We start from the raw sequence: 17,211 nt of genomic DNA, 5'->3' as shown, positions 1-17,211 counted from the left end.
ACCCATGTCCTGCATCTGCCCCTGGACCCATGTGATCGCTCACCTACATCTCTTTGGGGCACAGGCAGGAATCTCAGTCCCTGGGAAATGGAAAGCTTTTCTGTCCTCAGCGCTCCTGCAGGACAGCTTTGGCTTGAGGCCTCAGAGGTGTATTTGTTCACAGAGCACATGTACTTTCACACAGTTCCAGCCACTGATGGCTCCTGAAACCCCACCCACCAAGGGAAGGAGGAGCCAAGTAATGCTCTCCTGCAAAAGAAGGCCAGGAACAAAGGTGATGTCTGGTGTGATTTAAGAAATGCTCGGCTCCCTGCACCTTTTCCACATGGACTGTAAGCCCCTTGAGGTGATGTTGGGGCACCTTGGGCTGTGTGTGCCAGTCCTGCATGGCCCAGGGCCAGACAGCGGACCCAGGTGGGCAGGTGTCTCCCTCCTGCCCCCACCGCACTCCCCAACATGACCCAGAAATGCTAAGACTGCGGGAACCAAGTTGCAGGCTGGGTAAAACAACGCAGAAGCCAAGTATCATAGGGTCCTCCGCTGCACCAGAGAGAAGAGAGAGTAAAAAAAAAATAAGTTTGCTCCGTCAGGCACCACACACGCATGACCTCATTTGCCCCCATTTAAAACAAACAGACAAACAAACAAACAAAGCCCCTCCCTAGATCCAAAATCCAAAAACTGAAGCAAGCGCTTTCATGGATGAAAACAGGGGGGTGGGGTGGGGGTGGGGGTTGTGGGGACTGTGGGAGAGGCTCAGGGACGTTAAGTCTATGTAACATCACAAACCTATTAATGACACACCCAGGATTTGAACCCTGGTCTCCGTTTACTGCTTAGAAGAAGAAACTCACTTTTTGGAAACGAAGCAATGAGAGCCAGACGAAAAAGGAGAGAGCATTTAAAAAGTAATTATTTTTATAAACTTCAAAATCATCTCAAATTTATAAAACAGATGCAAGTAAAATACAAAGGGCATTTTTTCCCCTCGACCGCTTGAGAGCAAACTGACAGGCTGCCCGCTCGCCGGACCCTTCGGTGAGCCTTCAGGACAAGTGATGGCCTCGCCTGCTCCACATCGGGACCACTGACGGCAGCAAACGAACACCTCCTCCTCCCGCCTCATCTTCAGACGGCTTTCAAGTGTGCAGATGGTCCCAACGGTGTTTTTTTTGTAATAAGAACCTTGAATCCAGAATCAGGGCTTGCATTATATTGGCCTGTCTCCTTCAGTCTGGAATTAAAGTTAAGTTTAATACAGTGTAGGGTGAAGAAAAATCAAGCCTTTGGAGGTCACTGGCAGTCTAGGGGTTGAGTGGCGAAGCAGACGGTGAGAGGGCCCTGGCTACCTCGGACATCAGCCTTGAGTGACACGGGCTGGTGGCCCTGGAGATCCTGCCCCAGGGTCCCGAGCAAACCGAGAACCACCTAGGGCACTGGTCACGCCCCAGTTTAGGCTTTTCCTTCACACTGGCCACCCCCCTATGAAGTTAAATCTTTGACAAGGGCCATCCAGGCGGCTGACTGGGATATACAGGCAGAAATGCTTCTGGAAAAAGAGATTTCATCTACTGCTTATCAGTCTCAGCCTTTTATTTTTAGTATTATAACAGTTAATAATAATAATCATTATTATTATAGCCAATCTTTATTAAGATACTCTTGGTCAGGCACTGTGCTGAATGCTTGATTCTCTTCTTTAATTCTTCCAACAGATGAGGACAGGGAGGCATGGAGAAACCAGATGAAGCTGCCTAAACCCTGCACAGACTGGTGAGGCCTCTAGAGTTCACATACCTTATCACCTTATACATATACATGGAGACATTTATAAAGTCTATTGTTTAATTCCTAATGAAATAAAGTGAGCTTCAACCTCCTGAAATCTGATTCCTCCTTCTCAAAAGGAAACACTGAGAACAGTGGCTTTTCCACTTCACAGAGAGACTCCGGCCCGAGCCCCACTCAGGACCATGGTTCAGACTGCACCCACCAACACACGGGGATCGCGCCAGCACTTATTTCAAACATTTATTTGGTGCCTAGATGACAAACAGGAAATGAGAGCCAGTGATATTTTAGTTTATCATTTTACTTTTGATCATTTTTAAGCTCTGAAAAACAAAATGAGATACAGTTTCATACATGTTGACTTTTGAAACATGGAATAATGTCACGAAAGGACACCAAAAGCAAGCCAGGGATGCTGTTCTTTATTTCGGTAGGTGTGGTCCACCCAGCACTTGCTTCAATGCTCAAGTCAGTGCTGCTGAGCACCTCCTGTATGCAAGGCTCTTCCCAGCCAGGAGTCCCAGCTGCGGATGTCCAAGCTCTTGAAGGCCTTTCCATGCAGGTGCCGAGAGGGAATTCACGTGCAGCCCTGTGCCAGTGGCCTAGGTGTGTACTGGCTCCTCTCTGAAGTCAAGAATACTCCTTGCCTGCAGCTTGGATCCTCCCCTCCGAAAAGTCACCTACTCTAATGCAGAAGCCCCGCCTGCTAGTAACTGGTTTAGCACTCACTACGGGGTTGGCAGCATGTCAGGGCTGCATCTTTCATCAGGGAGCTCGAGGTTCTGAGAGGAAGGCCAACATCCATCCACTGTCCTCAAGCCTGAGGCACTCCTCTAGGAGAAAACCGAATGTTTCTGATTTATGGTCAGTCGCCACCACACTCAGTGCAATTTATTGGCTCCCAAGGCCCCAGGACTTAGTCAGCTTGGGGAAGGCAGCGATACTGTTGGCCCACTCTAGGCTGGAGGACAAGCTTCTTCTCCACTGAATCTCAAGGTGCCCACAGAAGGTGAATTTACATAATTGAATGATTTATTTTGGTTCATTAGTAAAACAACTTCTTTACAACTAATATGCTAACACAGAAATGGAACAATCATTTATGGTAATGTTAATTCTCTATTCAGCAATTTAAAGATGCCCTTTTGAAAATTACTTAGTAAAAGAAGAAAAGAATCATAATTATAGTTAAGACTCTATCCTCAAAGGCTAGCACTGTACTTGGCTCACTGCTGGTCCTCAGTGGACTTCCCTGAAAGGAAAGCACAGAAGGGCAACTGCATTTGGTAGGTACAGGCTGGCCTGGGACAGGTCAGGGCCTCCCCATCGTGGCTCTGGAGAAACAGAGCCCACTGACTGTCTTGTGGCAGAAGACGTATTCAGGATTCTTCGACAACTCTTGTCTGCTTAGTTAAGCAGAGGAATGTCTGGCGAACTTGAGTCTCTGTCTAATACAGGTAGACCGGGAAGTCACGCTCCTCGGGGAAGCTTCTCAGAGGTGGGCACAGGCAGTGCCTCCCTTGAGGTTGGCTCTGTGCCACTGGTGGCCAGACAGAGGCTGACTTGGTGGTTTGTGACATAGGTCTGTCTGCAGGCTGTCCTGGGACCTGGCCCCATTCTGATGATCTGAGCCAAGACCTCTGCAAAGGTAGTTTGGGCTGATCTTTGGCTTCTGTCCTTAAGGGAGACTCCGGTCCACTGTGAAGATCTGGAGTGTGAGTCTAACCTTCTCACGAGTTTATTATACACTTCACATATCTGACCATACACTGATCTCTTACATTTCCTAGCAAATGTTCCACCATGGCCTCTAGGAGAGCCTTTTACATAATATAAGTCAAAAGCAACTCAATTTAGACTTCCTTTTGTCTGCAAGGATCCTGCCTACAAAAGTAAACTGCTTGGTGCCCTTGGGCCTCTCTTGCAAACATCAGAGACCTGTTTAGATCATTATGCTCTTGCGTCTTGGAAAGTGTGTGGTTAAACATAAGGAATGTTTCATTAACTGTGTTTACTTCAGCCTGTACTGTGGGAAGCTGGGAGCTGGCACTTTTTAGGACAAGAGGTTCTCACTTTTTTTTACTTCCAATATCAATTGTTGAAATTAAGCATTTACCTACTCAGTCTACCACTTCCTGCTGAGAGTCAGCACACCCACCACCTCTCCGCCCCAGCGTCAGTCCTGTGTCCTTACTCCGCTGCTTCTATTTTAGCCAGATCATCCTTTAGCCAGTCGGCCACCATGTCAGCCATTTCCTGATTAAAATAGAGGACAAAAGCATGAATTATATTCTTCTCACAGAGTCGAATATCTCCTTCTGGAAAATCTTTCTTTATGTCTTCATAGTATTCTTTTGGACACCAACGATCTATGGTTCCATAGTAAAATGTAAGCTAAAAGACAAGACAAAAACATTTTATTAGAAATCACTTCCACTTCCAATACAGATGTGACAGCAGCAACGTGCTTTGAAAACGGCCCCCGTGCCTGGCCCTGTGCGCTAGTTCCCAGGCTCCCTCCAGATGGCGGCTCTTCCAAGGCAGCGAGACTCCATGGTTTGTGGGAGTGAACTGAGAGGCCTGTGATGGGAAGAAACCCGGGGAGGGAGGGCCCCTGTGACAGACCACCCAAGGTTCACTGAAAGGACTTGCCAGCAAAGCTGTGTGTGTGTTGGGGCCGGGAAGGACTCTGGGGAGATGACAAATGAGAACAAAAATAGTTACTGCGATGAAATCGCTGCTGAGTGACTAGTGACCATTCATGACACACTTAGGAGTTTTCAGACAGCCATGGTAGGCGTATGGGACACAGTTGTTGAATGTACGCAAAGACAAATCAGGTAGACTCAGGCTTCTCGATGAGATGTGGTCAGAACCCCGAGAGTGTCTGTGACATTTCTGCGAAGAGGCTCACACAGCAGGAGAGTATGCTGTTCTGTGGGGAGGTGTTATGAGCAGTCACACTTCAGGTGACAGCAAGCAGGCTGGATGGAGATAGGACCTTCTGTGAGGCATCACTAAGACTGATCTGTACCTGCCCATGACACACATACAAATACACACATGTGTATACATGTACAAATGTGTATCAACATATGTGCACACACGTGTGGGCTCATACACATGTGTATAAGCATGTATATTTATGCACACATACATTTATGATAAGTACCTATATGTGTGTCTAGCTCTAGGTTGTTCTCCACTAAAAACTAGGTTTTAGTCCTGTATTTCTAAAACAAAAAGGCAACAAAAGTGAAATCTTATTCAGAGTGGTACACAGGGGTCATTTCCACCAAAAAACCAAGAACTAAGTTTTAAGGACCCTGTGGCACCTGTTAGCACTGAAGAAAAGAGCTACGCCCGGCTGCAGCCCTCGAGGGGCCAGTTCCACTCACTTGTAGTCTCCGTAATATACCAAATGCGCTCCCGCACTCGAACCCTCATTCATGAATCTGTTCAGCAAATACTTAATGAGCATCTACCCTGTGTCAGGAACCTGGAAAACAGATAATAAGATACAGTTTCTGGTGGGAGAGCCTGGAGGCACCATGTATACAAGACAACCACAGAGCCCGGAGGAGGGACAGCTGGGAGGGGCAAGTGGGCAGGAAGGGGTTCCGCAGAGTTGATGCCTGAGTTGGGTCTTCAGGTTCGGGGAGCACAGTGTGGGGAGCAGGCCAAGCGAAGTAAAATGTCTGAAGGAGCATGGCACGCATGGACTTGGAAGGAATTCTGTAAGGCTGGAACACAGGATGGAGGAAGACGAGATTAGCAAGGCGGAGAGACACTGGGTCATGAACTTGTGTCATGCTAGGGAGGTCGTCCACTGCTCTGAAGTCCACAGGAGCTATACAAGGGACTTCGCCCAGTGAGGTGACGTGGTCGGGTCTGCGTGGAGGAAACGTACTGTGGCTGCCTCGGCGAGTGGCTGCAGGGGGTAGAGCGGTGGGGGAGGAGGACGTGGGAAGAAGGTGTGCTTGCCCGCTGGATGGCTTTGCTTATCGGTCAGTAAAGCCATCACCGGAATGGGAACAGGTGAAACTGCCCTTCGAAAAGCACTGGCCTTCATTACAATAACATTATGACTTAACCAATATTTAAAGAGATGGTTAGTTAGAAGATACTTTAAAGAGGAGTATGTTTAACGTAGTCCTCCGGAGGGTCAATTACTAACAGGTGGATTTAACGCTGGAGTGCGGACCTATCCTGAATTGCTTCACAGGGATTTTTCTGGTTGTTACTTGGGGTTTTAGTTTTGAATGATGCAAAGGATCTGTGGCTTGTGGATTTACCACTTAATTTATTCTTCCCATGCCGCTATTTTTGCTCACTGCAACCATTCCTGGGCACTCCAAAGCCCCTAAAACCAAAATTCATTTTGCCGTGACTCCTAGCAGAGGGCCAGCAGCTGCCTGGTTCTCTCCCCTGGCACCAGTCTCCCTAGAGCTCTGACACGCCCAGCCTTATAGCCCGTGGGTGGGGGTTCTGGCCAGCTGTGGAAAAACACATCTCCCTGAATCCCTCAGCAACCCACCCTGCTACAGCTTTCCCTTGAAGTACCATGGGGGGCACAAGCTGTCCGCAGGCATTACTCATCCATCCGTGGGGCCGACGACTTCGGTCCTATCTAGGCCATTTCCCACTCTCACCACCGAGAACCCTTTACATTACATTACATCCAGGAAAGAGCAAAGAGAACAGTCACCGCGCATGACTGTCCAGCACCTGCTCAGAGTAGGAGAGAGTGCTGAGGAATCAGGACGTTGAGACGTGGGCATGCGGGCCTCAGGTCTGCTCCTCTGCTCCAGGGCACGCTCTGGCCTGAAGATACTTGGACACCGAGGAGGGCACTCTGGGAGCCCTCGCAGCAGGACAGGCTGGAAACCCTAACACAGGAGGGTCAGCTGGAGGGAAGGCCGGGTGGAAAGACCTCCCGCACCAGGTCCCTCAGACAAGGAGCACAATACCGCAGTCTGCACCTGCTGGTGCTCCCGGCCCGACACTTCGGACTGCCTCCACGGAGAGCTTCGCATTTACTCTGAAGCGATGCAACTACTAGTTGAAACTCCCCCAATGAGAAGCCAGTGGAGCACGAGTAATAACATGGATTACAGGGTGGGATACCTTCCAGTTTCAAGAGACCAGTCGTGTCCAAGTAGTTATGGGGCACACACTGCCCACGGCAGGTACAAGGAGCCCCTCAACACAGTGACGTCAGTGTGCAAGGCAGCGTAACGCTGAGGGGTCTGGATTCCCATACGTTCGTTTGATTTCTCGATCCTCCTTGAGCAGTCACCATTTACAGTTGGCTGTATTTGGTTAAACGGCTAAGTTCTGGTGGGGTTATGTCTTTTTGTTTTTTGTTTTTCAAGTTCTTCTTCAGGCTATATTCACTGAAGGGCTCTCTATGACAATCTTGGCTGTCAAGTAAAACACGTGGTTTTCTGATGCCTTTATATACCCTGGCTCCAGATATTCCTGCTCCCTGCAGAGTACTGGTCACAGGCAATAGATCTGAACAGAGGACACTGCATCTGTAATCGTAAGCAGGAAATGAAAAAGAATGGGGTGTATGGAGGTAGTGGGGGGTGGGGAGGACAGGTGAGGTAGGGAGAAGAAATAGCTGGACAGCAAAGCACAGTGGTTAAGAGGATATGCTACTGTTACGTCGACATGCAAAAATGAATCACAGCAAATAATACGAACTGATGCAACCCGAGAGCAATGTGCCTGGCGCTGCGCTAAATAGACTCTGCGCTAAACTCTGTGCTAAACTCTGCGCTCACTGAGTCCTTACAATAATGTTTGGGGCGTTTTACATAAAAGGAAACTGAGGCTTACAGAGACCAACTCGCTCACATTAAAACATTTAGCGAGTTGTAACGCTGGGTTACAAATCCGGAGACAACATTCCTAACCAGGACTTTTACTACTATCTACGGTTAACAATGAGCTGACCAACGTCAGTAAAACACAACACTTGAACACTGGGAGGTCCAAACCAGCCGTGAAAACTGAGTACGGCAGCCACGACAGGCACGCACCCAGCCACCCAGACTTCAGGCCTCTTCCCCTCTGAGCAGTTCCCTGGGGCGCATGTGCCACGGGGGGTGAAAATACCGGAGACGTCACCTAAGAACCTTAGGCTCTGGGCAGCAGAGGTTTGCAGTTTACACGCAAAGGTTTGCCAGAAAATAAACGCTTTTCTGTAGGTTATCTCTCCGTGGCACTTGCTTTGATGTGCATGGGGGCTGATCGGACGCACGCATGCGCTATTGAGACGGAAGTTACTCTGGGCTCCCAAACTGCTGTCAAGTAATCCATTTCCCCGTTAAACACACGATTTCATTTTCTTAGTCCCAGATTTTGACTTCCCAGGACTGTGCTTTTCTCCTCCTCCTGTGTTTTCAGCAGTTAGGTGGAGTCAGGGTGCTACCGTCTGTGCTCACAGGCGTTTCTCTCCTTTCACTCCTGGGGTGCCCCCGAGGAGACGCAGCCCTGCTAAAACGTCCCTGCAAACTGCGGCCGCTTGCCGCCACACAGAGTCCACACTGGTCACTTCTCGTGTTCTATTTTCTTTTTTCTTTTCACTTTTGCTGTCGGAGCAAACTGACAGTCACCAAAAACGACTCTAGACTTATCTGCCATCTGGTGTCGGTTCAGCAGTTGGAATTCAGAAGTAAGACAGCCTGGCCCGGAGGAGCCCCTGGAGAGGGGAAAACATAGGCGTGTACAAAGTCACCCTTCAACACAGCCGGCCAAGACAGGTGTGAGCGAAGCGTGGGCCACAGCGGGAAAACCTGTGTTCTGCCCTGAGAGTTGGCAAGGCCTTGTCATCACACATTTTGAGTTGCTGTTTTTATGCATTAATAACAGAGAGGTTATTCAAAAAACAAAAATATCAGAAACCATCTTGTGGCCCATTTATGAATTTGATTTTGCTAATAACTAACAAAAACTACTTTTTATGACATAGCAACATCTTAAATATTCAACATGAAAAAGCCGTACACAAAAGTCTTTATCGGGTGGTAAAATTTAGCCATTGGCGACAACACGGATGGACCTTGAGGGCATCATGCTCAGTGAAATAAGTCAGACAGAGAAAGACAAGCGCTCCGTGATCTCACTCGTATGTGCGATCTAAAAAAAAGAAGCGAACTCACAGAAACAACCGATCTGTGGTTGCCAGAGGCAACCCTGGAGGGAGGCGGCGGTGGGCGAACGGGGCAAAAGGTACCAAGGTCCAGTCACAAGAAGAGCAGGTCCTGAGAACGCCGTGCACAGCGAGGGGCCTGCAGTCAACAACACCGTACTGCCTGGTTGAAAGTTGTTAAGGGAGCAGATCTCCGAAGCTCTCATCACAGACACAAATGTGTAACTCTGTGAGGTGACAGATGTTAACTAACCTCACCGTGGGGATCGTTTCATGATACACACATATACCGAGTCGTTCTGCTGGATGTTGTACCCCTTACACTAACACAGTGTTATATGTCAGCTACGTCTCAATAAAACCAGCACAAAAATCTCTTACCTCAATTACTTCTATTCGACAGTCTGGTAGGACTATAGGTATTATAGGAGTTGCAGGTCTAATGAAAGAAAGTTTTTCACTGTCTCAGAATTTTATTTATTTATCTTTTCTTTTGTTAACTTTATGGATAAACTGAATTTTAGACGCCCTTTATAACATAGTTCGCCGTGTGGCCAAGTTCGGCATAAACCAGTTCTCAGAACTTCAGCACACTGCAGTCACTGCCGCCCGCGGTCTCGGGTGGCCTGCCCCCTGACCCGGCGTGGACCTGAGCCCCGTGGTATCTGGTGCCTCTGGGGCTGCCGCGCTCAAAGGGGAGGGCTTCTCGTACAGCCCAGGGTGAGCTACTCTGCGGAGCTGTGCAAGCGCACCATGCAGTGACAGGGAGGGAGCGCAGGGCAGTGGGCACGCAGGTGTGAGCCTGGGCCCTGAGCCGTGGCCACCCAAACTGGAATCTTGGTTCTCCCACCTACCGGCATCGTTACCTTTGGCCCTTACTGAGCCTCCCTGTGCCTGCTGCCTCCCTGTAAGGTGGGCTAGAAACGGCTCCCTTGTGGGCTGTGGGGAGCGTAAGAGACCCCAGCACACCAGCTACTTGACACGTAGTGAGCTCTCTGAAACAGTGGCTGCCACTATAATGGTGAGGACGATGCAGACGGAGGGATCTCTAGACCTAGACTGTGCGATGGCGGGGCAACATCTGTCTAGATTCTTCTCCACAGTGGGAGTTGTGCCCAGGTCAGAGGGAAAAACAGCCACTTGACCTTAAACTAGTTTTTGAGAAAATATACATCATTCATTGCCACCCCCGCAACACACACACACACAGACACACACAGAACTCCGCTGAAGTGACAGCAGGGCAAGACACTTCCCCAGATGGAGGAGAAGTCATCGACTGGTGAACAGGGATGCACAGCCCCGACCTGGAGTGCCCACTCGTGCAGCCCACTCAGAGGGGCCTCGCCAAGCCTCACTCACAAACGGGACCGGGAGCCTGCGCTGCAGTGCCATCTGGGTGTTCCTGGTTGCATATCTTCCAAAGGGAAGGAAGGCACCGGAGTTCCGAGACTGTGACTGCCCTTCCTCATGGGCTCACAGGATGTGCCCCTGGGTTCTGGAAGCAGCAGAGATGGGGCCCCGCTTTCCCGGGTGCTGTGCGGCTTCCTCTGTTAACATTCCAAGGAGAGTCACAGCTCCCTGGGCGCTACCTTAACGGGCTCGCCAGCTAAGGCTACGTGGTGGTCTCTTCAGGAGCACCCTGAACTGTCCCCTGTGTGGCAGTGGAGAGCCAGCCAGCACTGAGAATGTAACCAAAGAGCAAGGGTGCAGACGCCCGGGGAGGAGGCAGGTGTTCTCCGCCTTACTTTGAGGTGTCAAGGAAAATGATGTCATGCCTGCTTTCTCCACTTTTTCTTTCCTTCTCTGAAAGGACACCCACCTGACCAGTTTTTTTTTTTTTTTTTTTTTTAATCCAAGAAGCAAAAGGTCAGATATAGAGCAGCCAGTTACTTACCAAGATGTTAAATTAGTGCTCACGCATCCAGCCCCCCCTCCTAGCTAGACTTCCTGGTCCTGCCTTCAGTTCCCTATTTCCATCCCCTTCCAGCTTGCCGGGCTCAGGGCACCAGCTGGTGGGCCCTCAGGTGCACTCATCAGAAGGGAGAGCCCAGAAACGGCTGGACAACCACGATGGCCTTTCCCCCTCAAGTCAGACACTTAAGCCTCGACCCTGCAACCTTAAAGGAAACCTGCTCTGTAACATAAGCGGCTCCTTCCAGTTATTTAAAAGTCTTATCCTCCAGGGAACAGCGGGATGGCGGTCATAAAGCTTCAGAGTTTCACTGCAGTCTTTCTGGACAACCATTTTTAGGAGCTTGAAGAATTGGTAAAGAAAGGGAAACAGTTTAGGAAATTCATTTTCCAATTGTCCTTGTTCCCTTTCTTTCTTTTATCCCAAACTTGTTCAATTACCATTCTTAAGAAAATGAGAATTAAAATCTCCAAAGATTGAGGATGGAGGGAAACACAATCCTTTATGACCACGGACCCCTGCTTCCCCTGCTTCCCCTGCAGGCAGGTGGTGGAGCGCTAGGGATCCACACCCGGGGGAGGAGGAGACGGGCTCCAAGTGGCTTACTGACTGGACCGCGGCCAGGACCCACTCACTGCTGATGGAAGTCCCCGGGCCAAGTGATGAGCTTTGTCTCTTGCTTACCTGGGACTGGAGTGAGAAGCTGACCCAAGGTGCCCACTCTCCTCTGGGGAGACAGCAGAGTACGAGGCCTCAGGAACAAGTTTATCCTCCTGTGTCTCTCTCTCCCTGGTATCTGCCTCGTTAGAGTGGGAGATGTGCTGAAGGGCCTTGCTTAACTAAGTCAGAGAAATGGCCAAGTACGGCTCATCCGTGCTCTGCTCGAGGGATCTGGGCCCAGGTGCTGGTCCAGGTGGAGTACGCTGTGGTTTCCCTCACGGCTGATCCTGCACGGCCCTCCCCCAGGCATGTGGTGGGGGCAGTGGCTGTGATCTGCAGTGGCACTGGGGCATCCCTGGGTCTCGTGGCTACATATTCAGTATCATCAAAATCCTTGGGGGGGGTGCGGGGAGTTAGCCAAGTAATCTTTTTCAAGTGCTGAGAAGCATACCTATGATTTAATTAATAATAGTAATCTTTTATTGAATGCTTAGTACATGCCATACACTCTTGTATAGTATTTATATGAATTACAGCATTATATTTTTGGACAACTGTATGAGAATATATACCATTATTAAACCATTTTAATGATGGGAAAAGGAGGCACAGTGAGGTCATGTAATTTAACCAAGGTCATGTAAGTAAGCAAGCGGCAGACATGGAGTCTGAGGCTCAGGCCGTGACTCTGAAGACTGCTCCCCAGTATATAGCCCCTACCCCCAATCATGCTCAACTAGAGAACACAAGTGCCTGCAATGAAGCTCTCTAGGTCAAAAGAACTGAGATAAAAACAAAGCTATCTATTTCCAGGATGATTATGCCATTTGGAACAGGCTTCAAATTAAACAGGCAGAACTAACACAATCAGTTTCAGACTGAGGCTTGGCGGAAAGGCAGCCCTGGTGAGCGCGCCCAGAGGGTGCTTCTTACGCTCAGCTAAGCGGGACCTGCGCATGTCTGAAGGATTTGCATGCCTGGATCTGCAAACCCAGCACGAGGTTTGTTCCCAAAGTCAACACGCACCTCTGGGCTCAGGTGGGCTACGCAGAATGGGAAGATAGCCATGGCAGAGCATTTCCGTTCCTGGGGACACTCTGCCCCTTCCCCAAGCCACACTGTCGTCCTGGCCGGGCCCTCTGGGGGCAGGGGCAGCCCCCTCTCACGCTGCCTACCATCCTCAGGAAGCTGGGTCTCGGGGTTCCGGCTGGGAACAGTTTCAGAGCCCTGCGGACTGACAGCAGTGCTCGGCTTCAGTCTGGCAGTAGCACACCAGCTGTTTCCATAAGCCTAGGCCAAAGATGGTCACGGCAGTTTAGAATTTCCCTCCTGAGTTTTAAATGAAAACTTCAACTTTCTAAATCAAACAGCAATTCACTTTCCTATGAACGAGACACATATCCCCTTCCAGTTTAGAACAATGACAGAGCACGGGAACGCTGACCTCCTCCTTGCCTCCTACACGCCAGGTGCGTCATAAAGCACAGCACACCCTGGAGGCTCCCAGAAGGATTGGGACAGGGGTGGCGAGGACGTCCAGTGGACTCTCTTACTCTGGTTTACTCCACCCTGGTTCTCATTCCCGTCCCTCCCCCTCCACTTCCTTCTTACTCATTAGCTCCTCTGCTTCCTCCCAACCTTCAGCTGCGTTTCCCCAAATCAGTCTTTAGATTCTTGTCTCCTTGTAGGACCCATCACGCAGGTCACTATTACCTCTGGGCTCAGGGCTTCAGATGTATGCTCTCCACTCCCAGCTCAGACCCAGCCCCGGCCCCTCTTCCGAGTGCCACACAGCCATATCCAGCTACCTGCCGGGCCTGTGTCCACTTGATGTCCCACAGGTATCTCGAAGAAAAGTACCCAAATGACCACTTTCTCAACCATCTCCCACAACTCGCTTCTCCCAGAGTCCCTACACTGTCACCAAACCTCACACCGAGAAGCACCCTTAGACCCCTCCATCACCATTCTCACGTCCCAGGAGGACTCAGCACCTTTGACTCTGTGGGTCCTCGGGTCCATGCTGCTCAATGGCTGGAAGTGCGGGCGGCGTGTGTGTAACACCTACATTCATACCTGTCTTGTCACTATAACTATGGAAATCTTCAAATGACCGTAAACTCGCACATAACAAAAAATAAGTTAAGCTCATCACTACAAGTTTACAATAGTAATTCTGACCGCCATTATATCATTATGTAATGTGTTAATAAAGATGTACATGTCATATATATATTACAAATTTGTTTTTAAGATATTTTGATAACTAAAATGTAATTTTTTAAAACCCCATACATTTATTTTATGCACTTAAAATATTATTCAGGGAAGGGGCCCACACACGAGAGAAAGCCAAAGAGATCCCTGGCACAGTGAAGGCTTCGAGTCTTCCCTCTGATGGCCTCCCCACCCACCCACCTGGGGCACATGCGTTGACTGCTCACTGGGAGTCACGCATCGTGCTGGGCCCTAGGGCTGCTGAGATGAGATGAACAGAGCTCCTTTCCTCAGGGAAGGTGAGAGGGGGAAGCTGACCATTACATACTGTGAGGTGCATGCCACATTCTAGCTGACATGGGGAGCCATGGGAACCACGGGGAGGGGCATCCAACCAACACCAGAGACTGGGGGAGGCCTCTCGGAGGTGATGATGGAGCCAAGTCTTAAAGGACAGGTGCCACGGACCATAAGTATACTTTTCTGGGAACAACGATGCGTTGGGAATACTTGCTCCAGGAAAGGGAAATAACTTTATGCAGTTGATGCCGTATGTTAAGCCTCTAGACCCAGGAAAAAGGAAGGAAGGAAGGAAGGCAGACGAAGGAAGAAATAGACGAAGGAAGTTGTATTTCTAGATGAACTTTTCTGTGGCTCCCTAACTGAATGGCACAAAGATACCTTTTTCAGAATTATTTTGGACATTGAATAACTGAGATACATTGAATGATTCTGCAATAAAATGTATGGCTCAAAGAGTCTTCACACCAGGCAGTCCTGGAAAGGTATGAAGTTTCTGAAATGGGACAGAGTATCCTTGACCGGACCATCTAAAATAGGGATATATCTACTCTTGGGAAGTGGTTTTCAAGTTTGACTCATTACCAAGGTGAGTTGGAAGGGGGGAGGCAATGCCCAGTATCTTCCTGGAACTAGGTGCCTTTTTGGGTTTTCTTATTTTCTCAAGCAGATGGGGACATGTGTTGATTCAACTTTCCCCAATATTAAATTACAGCACGCTTCCTCTCGTTTTCATTACAGAAGCAGAAGTTCCTGTCTCTGTACCTCACTTCGCTCAGGCGTTGGACCTGCGTTATTCTAGCGAGGAGCGCAAACTTCACTGGTACAAAGGACGATCGGTTAATTGCAAGGTGGTTTTGCCCCACAAACTAAACAATAGGCTCTGCTTTCCCAAGTTCTACAAGTACATTTAACGCTATCTCAGAGATAAAACAAAGTCGATCCCTGGAGTTGGAAAGTTTACTTCTCTGTTAATATTTACCTTGAAACGTCTGCCATCTACCATTCCGTCCCCATGTTTCTCCCATAAAAGTTTCAGTAAACTTACAGGCCTGACACACAGTTGCCACGAGCAGACCTCTATCTGGGAATGATTACGCCTGCATATGGATTTCACTTCGGGAAGGAATAAGTTAGCACCTTCCTTTGACCTCGCTCTGAGCACAACATACACACGGAGTCCAGGAACGATGAGCGTTTTACAGCAGCTGGCTCCCCCAGGTGCTAGGATGGGCCTGGACACACGAGGGGTCCAGTCGGTCAGCAAGTGTGAGTTTTGGAAGCGAGCATCTGCCAGTCCTATTATTAACTGGGAGTTGAGCTGTTTTTATGAAGTTCCAGCCTTGAGAACTGAAACACATTTTTGAAGCAAATTCATTTCTAATTTAACTGAAAAATAAAACACTGTTTTTCTTGTATTTTCACATCCTTCAACGACTGAAAAAAATGTTGAAAGTCCTTCGGGGTTTCCTTCTGGATCCAAAACTTCAGTCTCTAGCCAACTACTGTTTGAGAAATATGATGACCACTACGGCCACAGACAAGGCAAACTGGCACTTTCAAAAGTCCTCTCTGAGGGATGCCACTACCTACGGATCAATATTCTGAGAATACGTTTTAAAAAACATACACACTTCTTGCTTTAAGGTAATTGTATGGGGAGGTAATAGAAAGGGGAGTTGACACTGCAGGCCCGTTTAAGTCAAATGTCTCAAAATTCATGAAGAGACGCTAAACTGAGCACATTCTACATGCGGACTGCAGGCTCTTGGCCACTCAGGGCTCATTTCATTGCTCCCAGCCGACGTCACAGTTTGGCGTTACCATAAAGCTCTCAATTCGCACAGTCCAAAAAAGATAAAGGCATGTGTGTAATTTAAAAATTTCTGCTAGCTATATTAAAAAAAGCATAAAGGAATGGATGCAATTACTTTTAATGATATATTTTACTTGACCCAATATATCCTTTTACAAAAATTTCTCACCTGAGGATGTTTCATTGATGAGAGAGAGAGAGAGAGAGAAAGAGAGAGAGAGAGATGTGCAAGAGAAACATTCATTGGCTGCCTCTCATATGCAACCTGATTGGGGATCAAACCCACAACTTAGGTATACACCCTAACTGGGAATTGAACCTGCAACCTTTGGTGTACAGATGATGCTCCGACCAACTCAGCTACCCAGCCAGACCCAATGCATCTTAAAACATTATCATTTCAACATGTAATCAATGTAAAAATATTAAGAAAATACTTCACTTCTTTTGGTACTAAGTTTCTGAAATCCAATGTGTATTGCACACTTACAGTACATCCCAATTCGGACTAGCCACAAACAACCTACTCAGGATGCACAAACAGGCAAATGGCGCCACAGGAGTACCAAAGCCACCTAAATTCTAGGGTGCTTAAAACACATTCTAAACCACGGTCCCCTTGCAGTGCCAGAGACCATTGCTTCCCGGTCTGTCTGGGTAAGATTCCAGCATCTGCAGCAGAAACTCACAAACACTCCATCTTCCAATCTTTGCCTTTCTGCACCTGCTGTTACAGAAAACTAGTTTTGGTGGCAGCTGGACAGCCCTGCTCTGGAGAGGAAGACAGACAGGCTCTCTGAGTCACCGGGCTGTAGCAATGGCTCTTTCCCCGTGTTTTACTTACATTTTCATATAACTCATTTATGCTCTAAGTAGTATTGAGAAACATCTCAGTACAGAGCTCTAGAGAGAAGTATGGATTCCAACTCAACAAAAATAATTAAAATATATTTAATTGTGCAATCAGCTTTACTTAGTTTCTATGCACCATTCAAGGAGAGCATTCATTTTAACTAGAAGTAGAACTCCATATGGAATCTACAAACCCTTGAGGCCTGACAGATTCTAACCAATTCCAGCTTTTCAAGTTCAGCAAATATTTCTGCCCATCTACTTACTTCCTTGCAGCACTAAAGTGATTACCTTGGATAAATGTTCCTTTATGATTTCATTGTCTCTCTTCACGACCTGCATCATTTCTTGGCCCCCAAGGTAGGCAACATTAGCTAAATTGGAAAAAAAAAAAAAAAAAAAAGCCAAACACTTAGAATAGACAGGACAAACACAACTGTCAAATCAATTGCAGTAAATCCCTGTTCCTGCTCCCAGCAACTCCCTTCCCCCTTATTGGTC

The 17,211-nt window shown here is 48.3% G+C and overlaps 1 protein-coding gene across 3 annotated transcripts in view; it reads right to left on the bottom strand.

Annotated features, from left to right (window-relative positions):
- Positions 1 to 900: 900 nt before the first annotated feature.
- LDAH (lipid droplet associated hydrolase) overlaps positions 901 to 17,211 on the bottom strand; it is a 78,565-nt gene continuing 62,254 nt past the window's right edge. Inside the window, exons 6-7 of one of the 3 annotated variants that reach the window (XM_024552498.3) lie at positions 17,002 to 17,084; positions 901 to 4,185 (exon numbers count right to left, since the gene is read on the bottom strand). In XM_024552498.3, coding sequence (XP_024408266.1) covers positions 3,982 to 4,185; positions 17,002 to 17,084 — 287 coding nt within the window. In that variant the 3' untranslated portion in view covers positions 901 to 3,981. The other 2 variants (XM_024552499.4, XM_045189619.2) reach the window with 2 other exon arrangements.

Source organism: Desmodus rotundus, chromosome 5 (assembly GCF_022682495.2).
Source record: "Desmodus rotundus isolate HL8 chromosome 5, HLdesRot8A.1, whole genome shotgun sequence".
In the NCBI taxonomy this organism is placed as follows: domain Eukaryota; kingdom Metazoa; phylum Chordata; class Mammalia; order Chiroptera; family Phyllostomidae; genus Desmodus; species Desmodus rotundus.
This window is presented reverse-complemented; position numbering and strand designations above follow the sequence as displayed.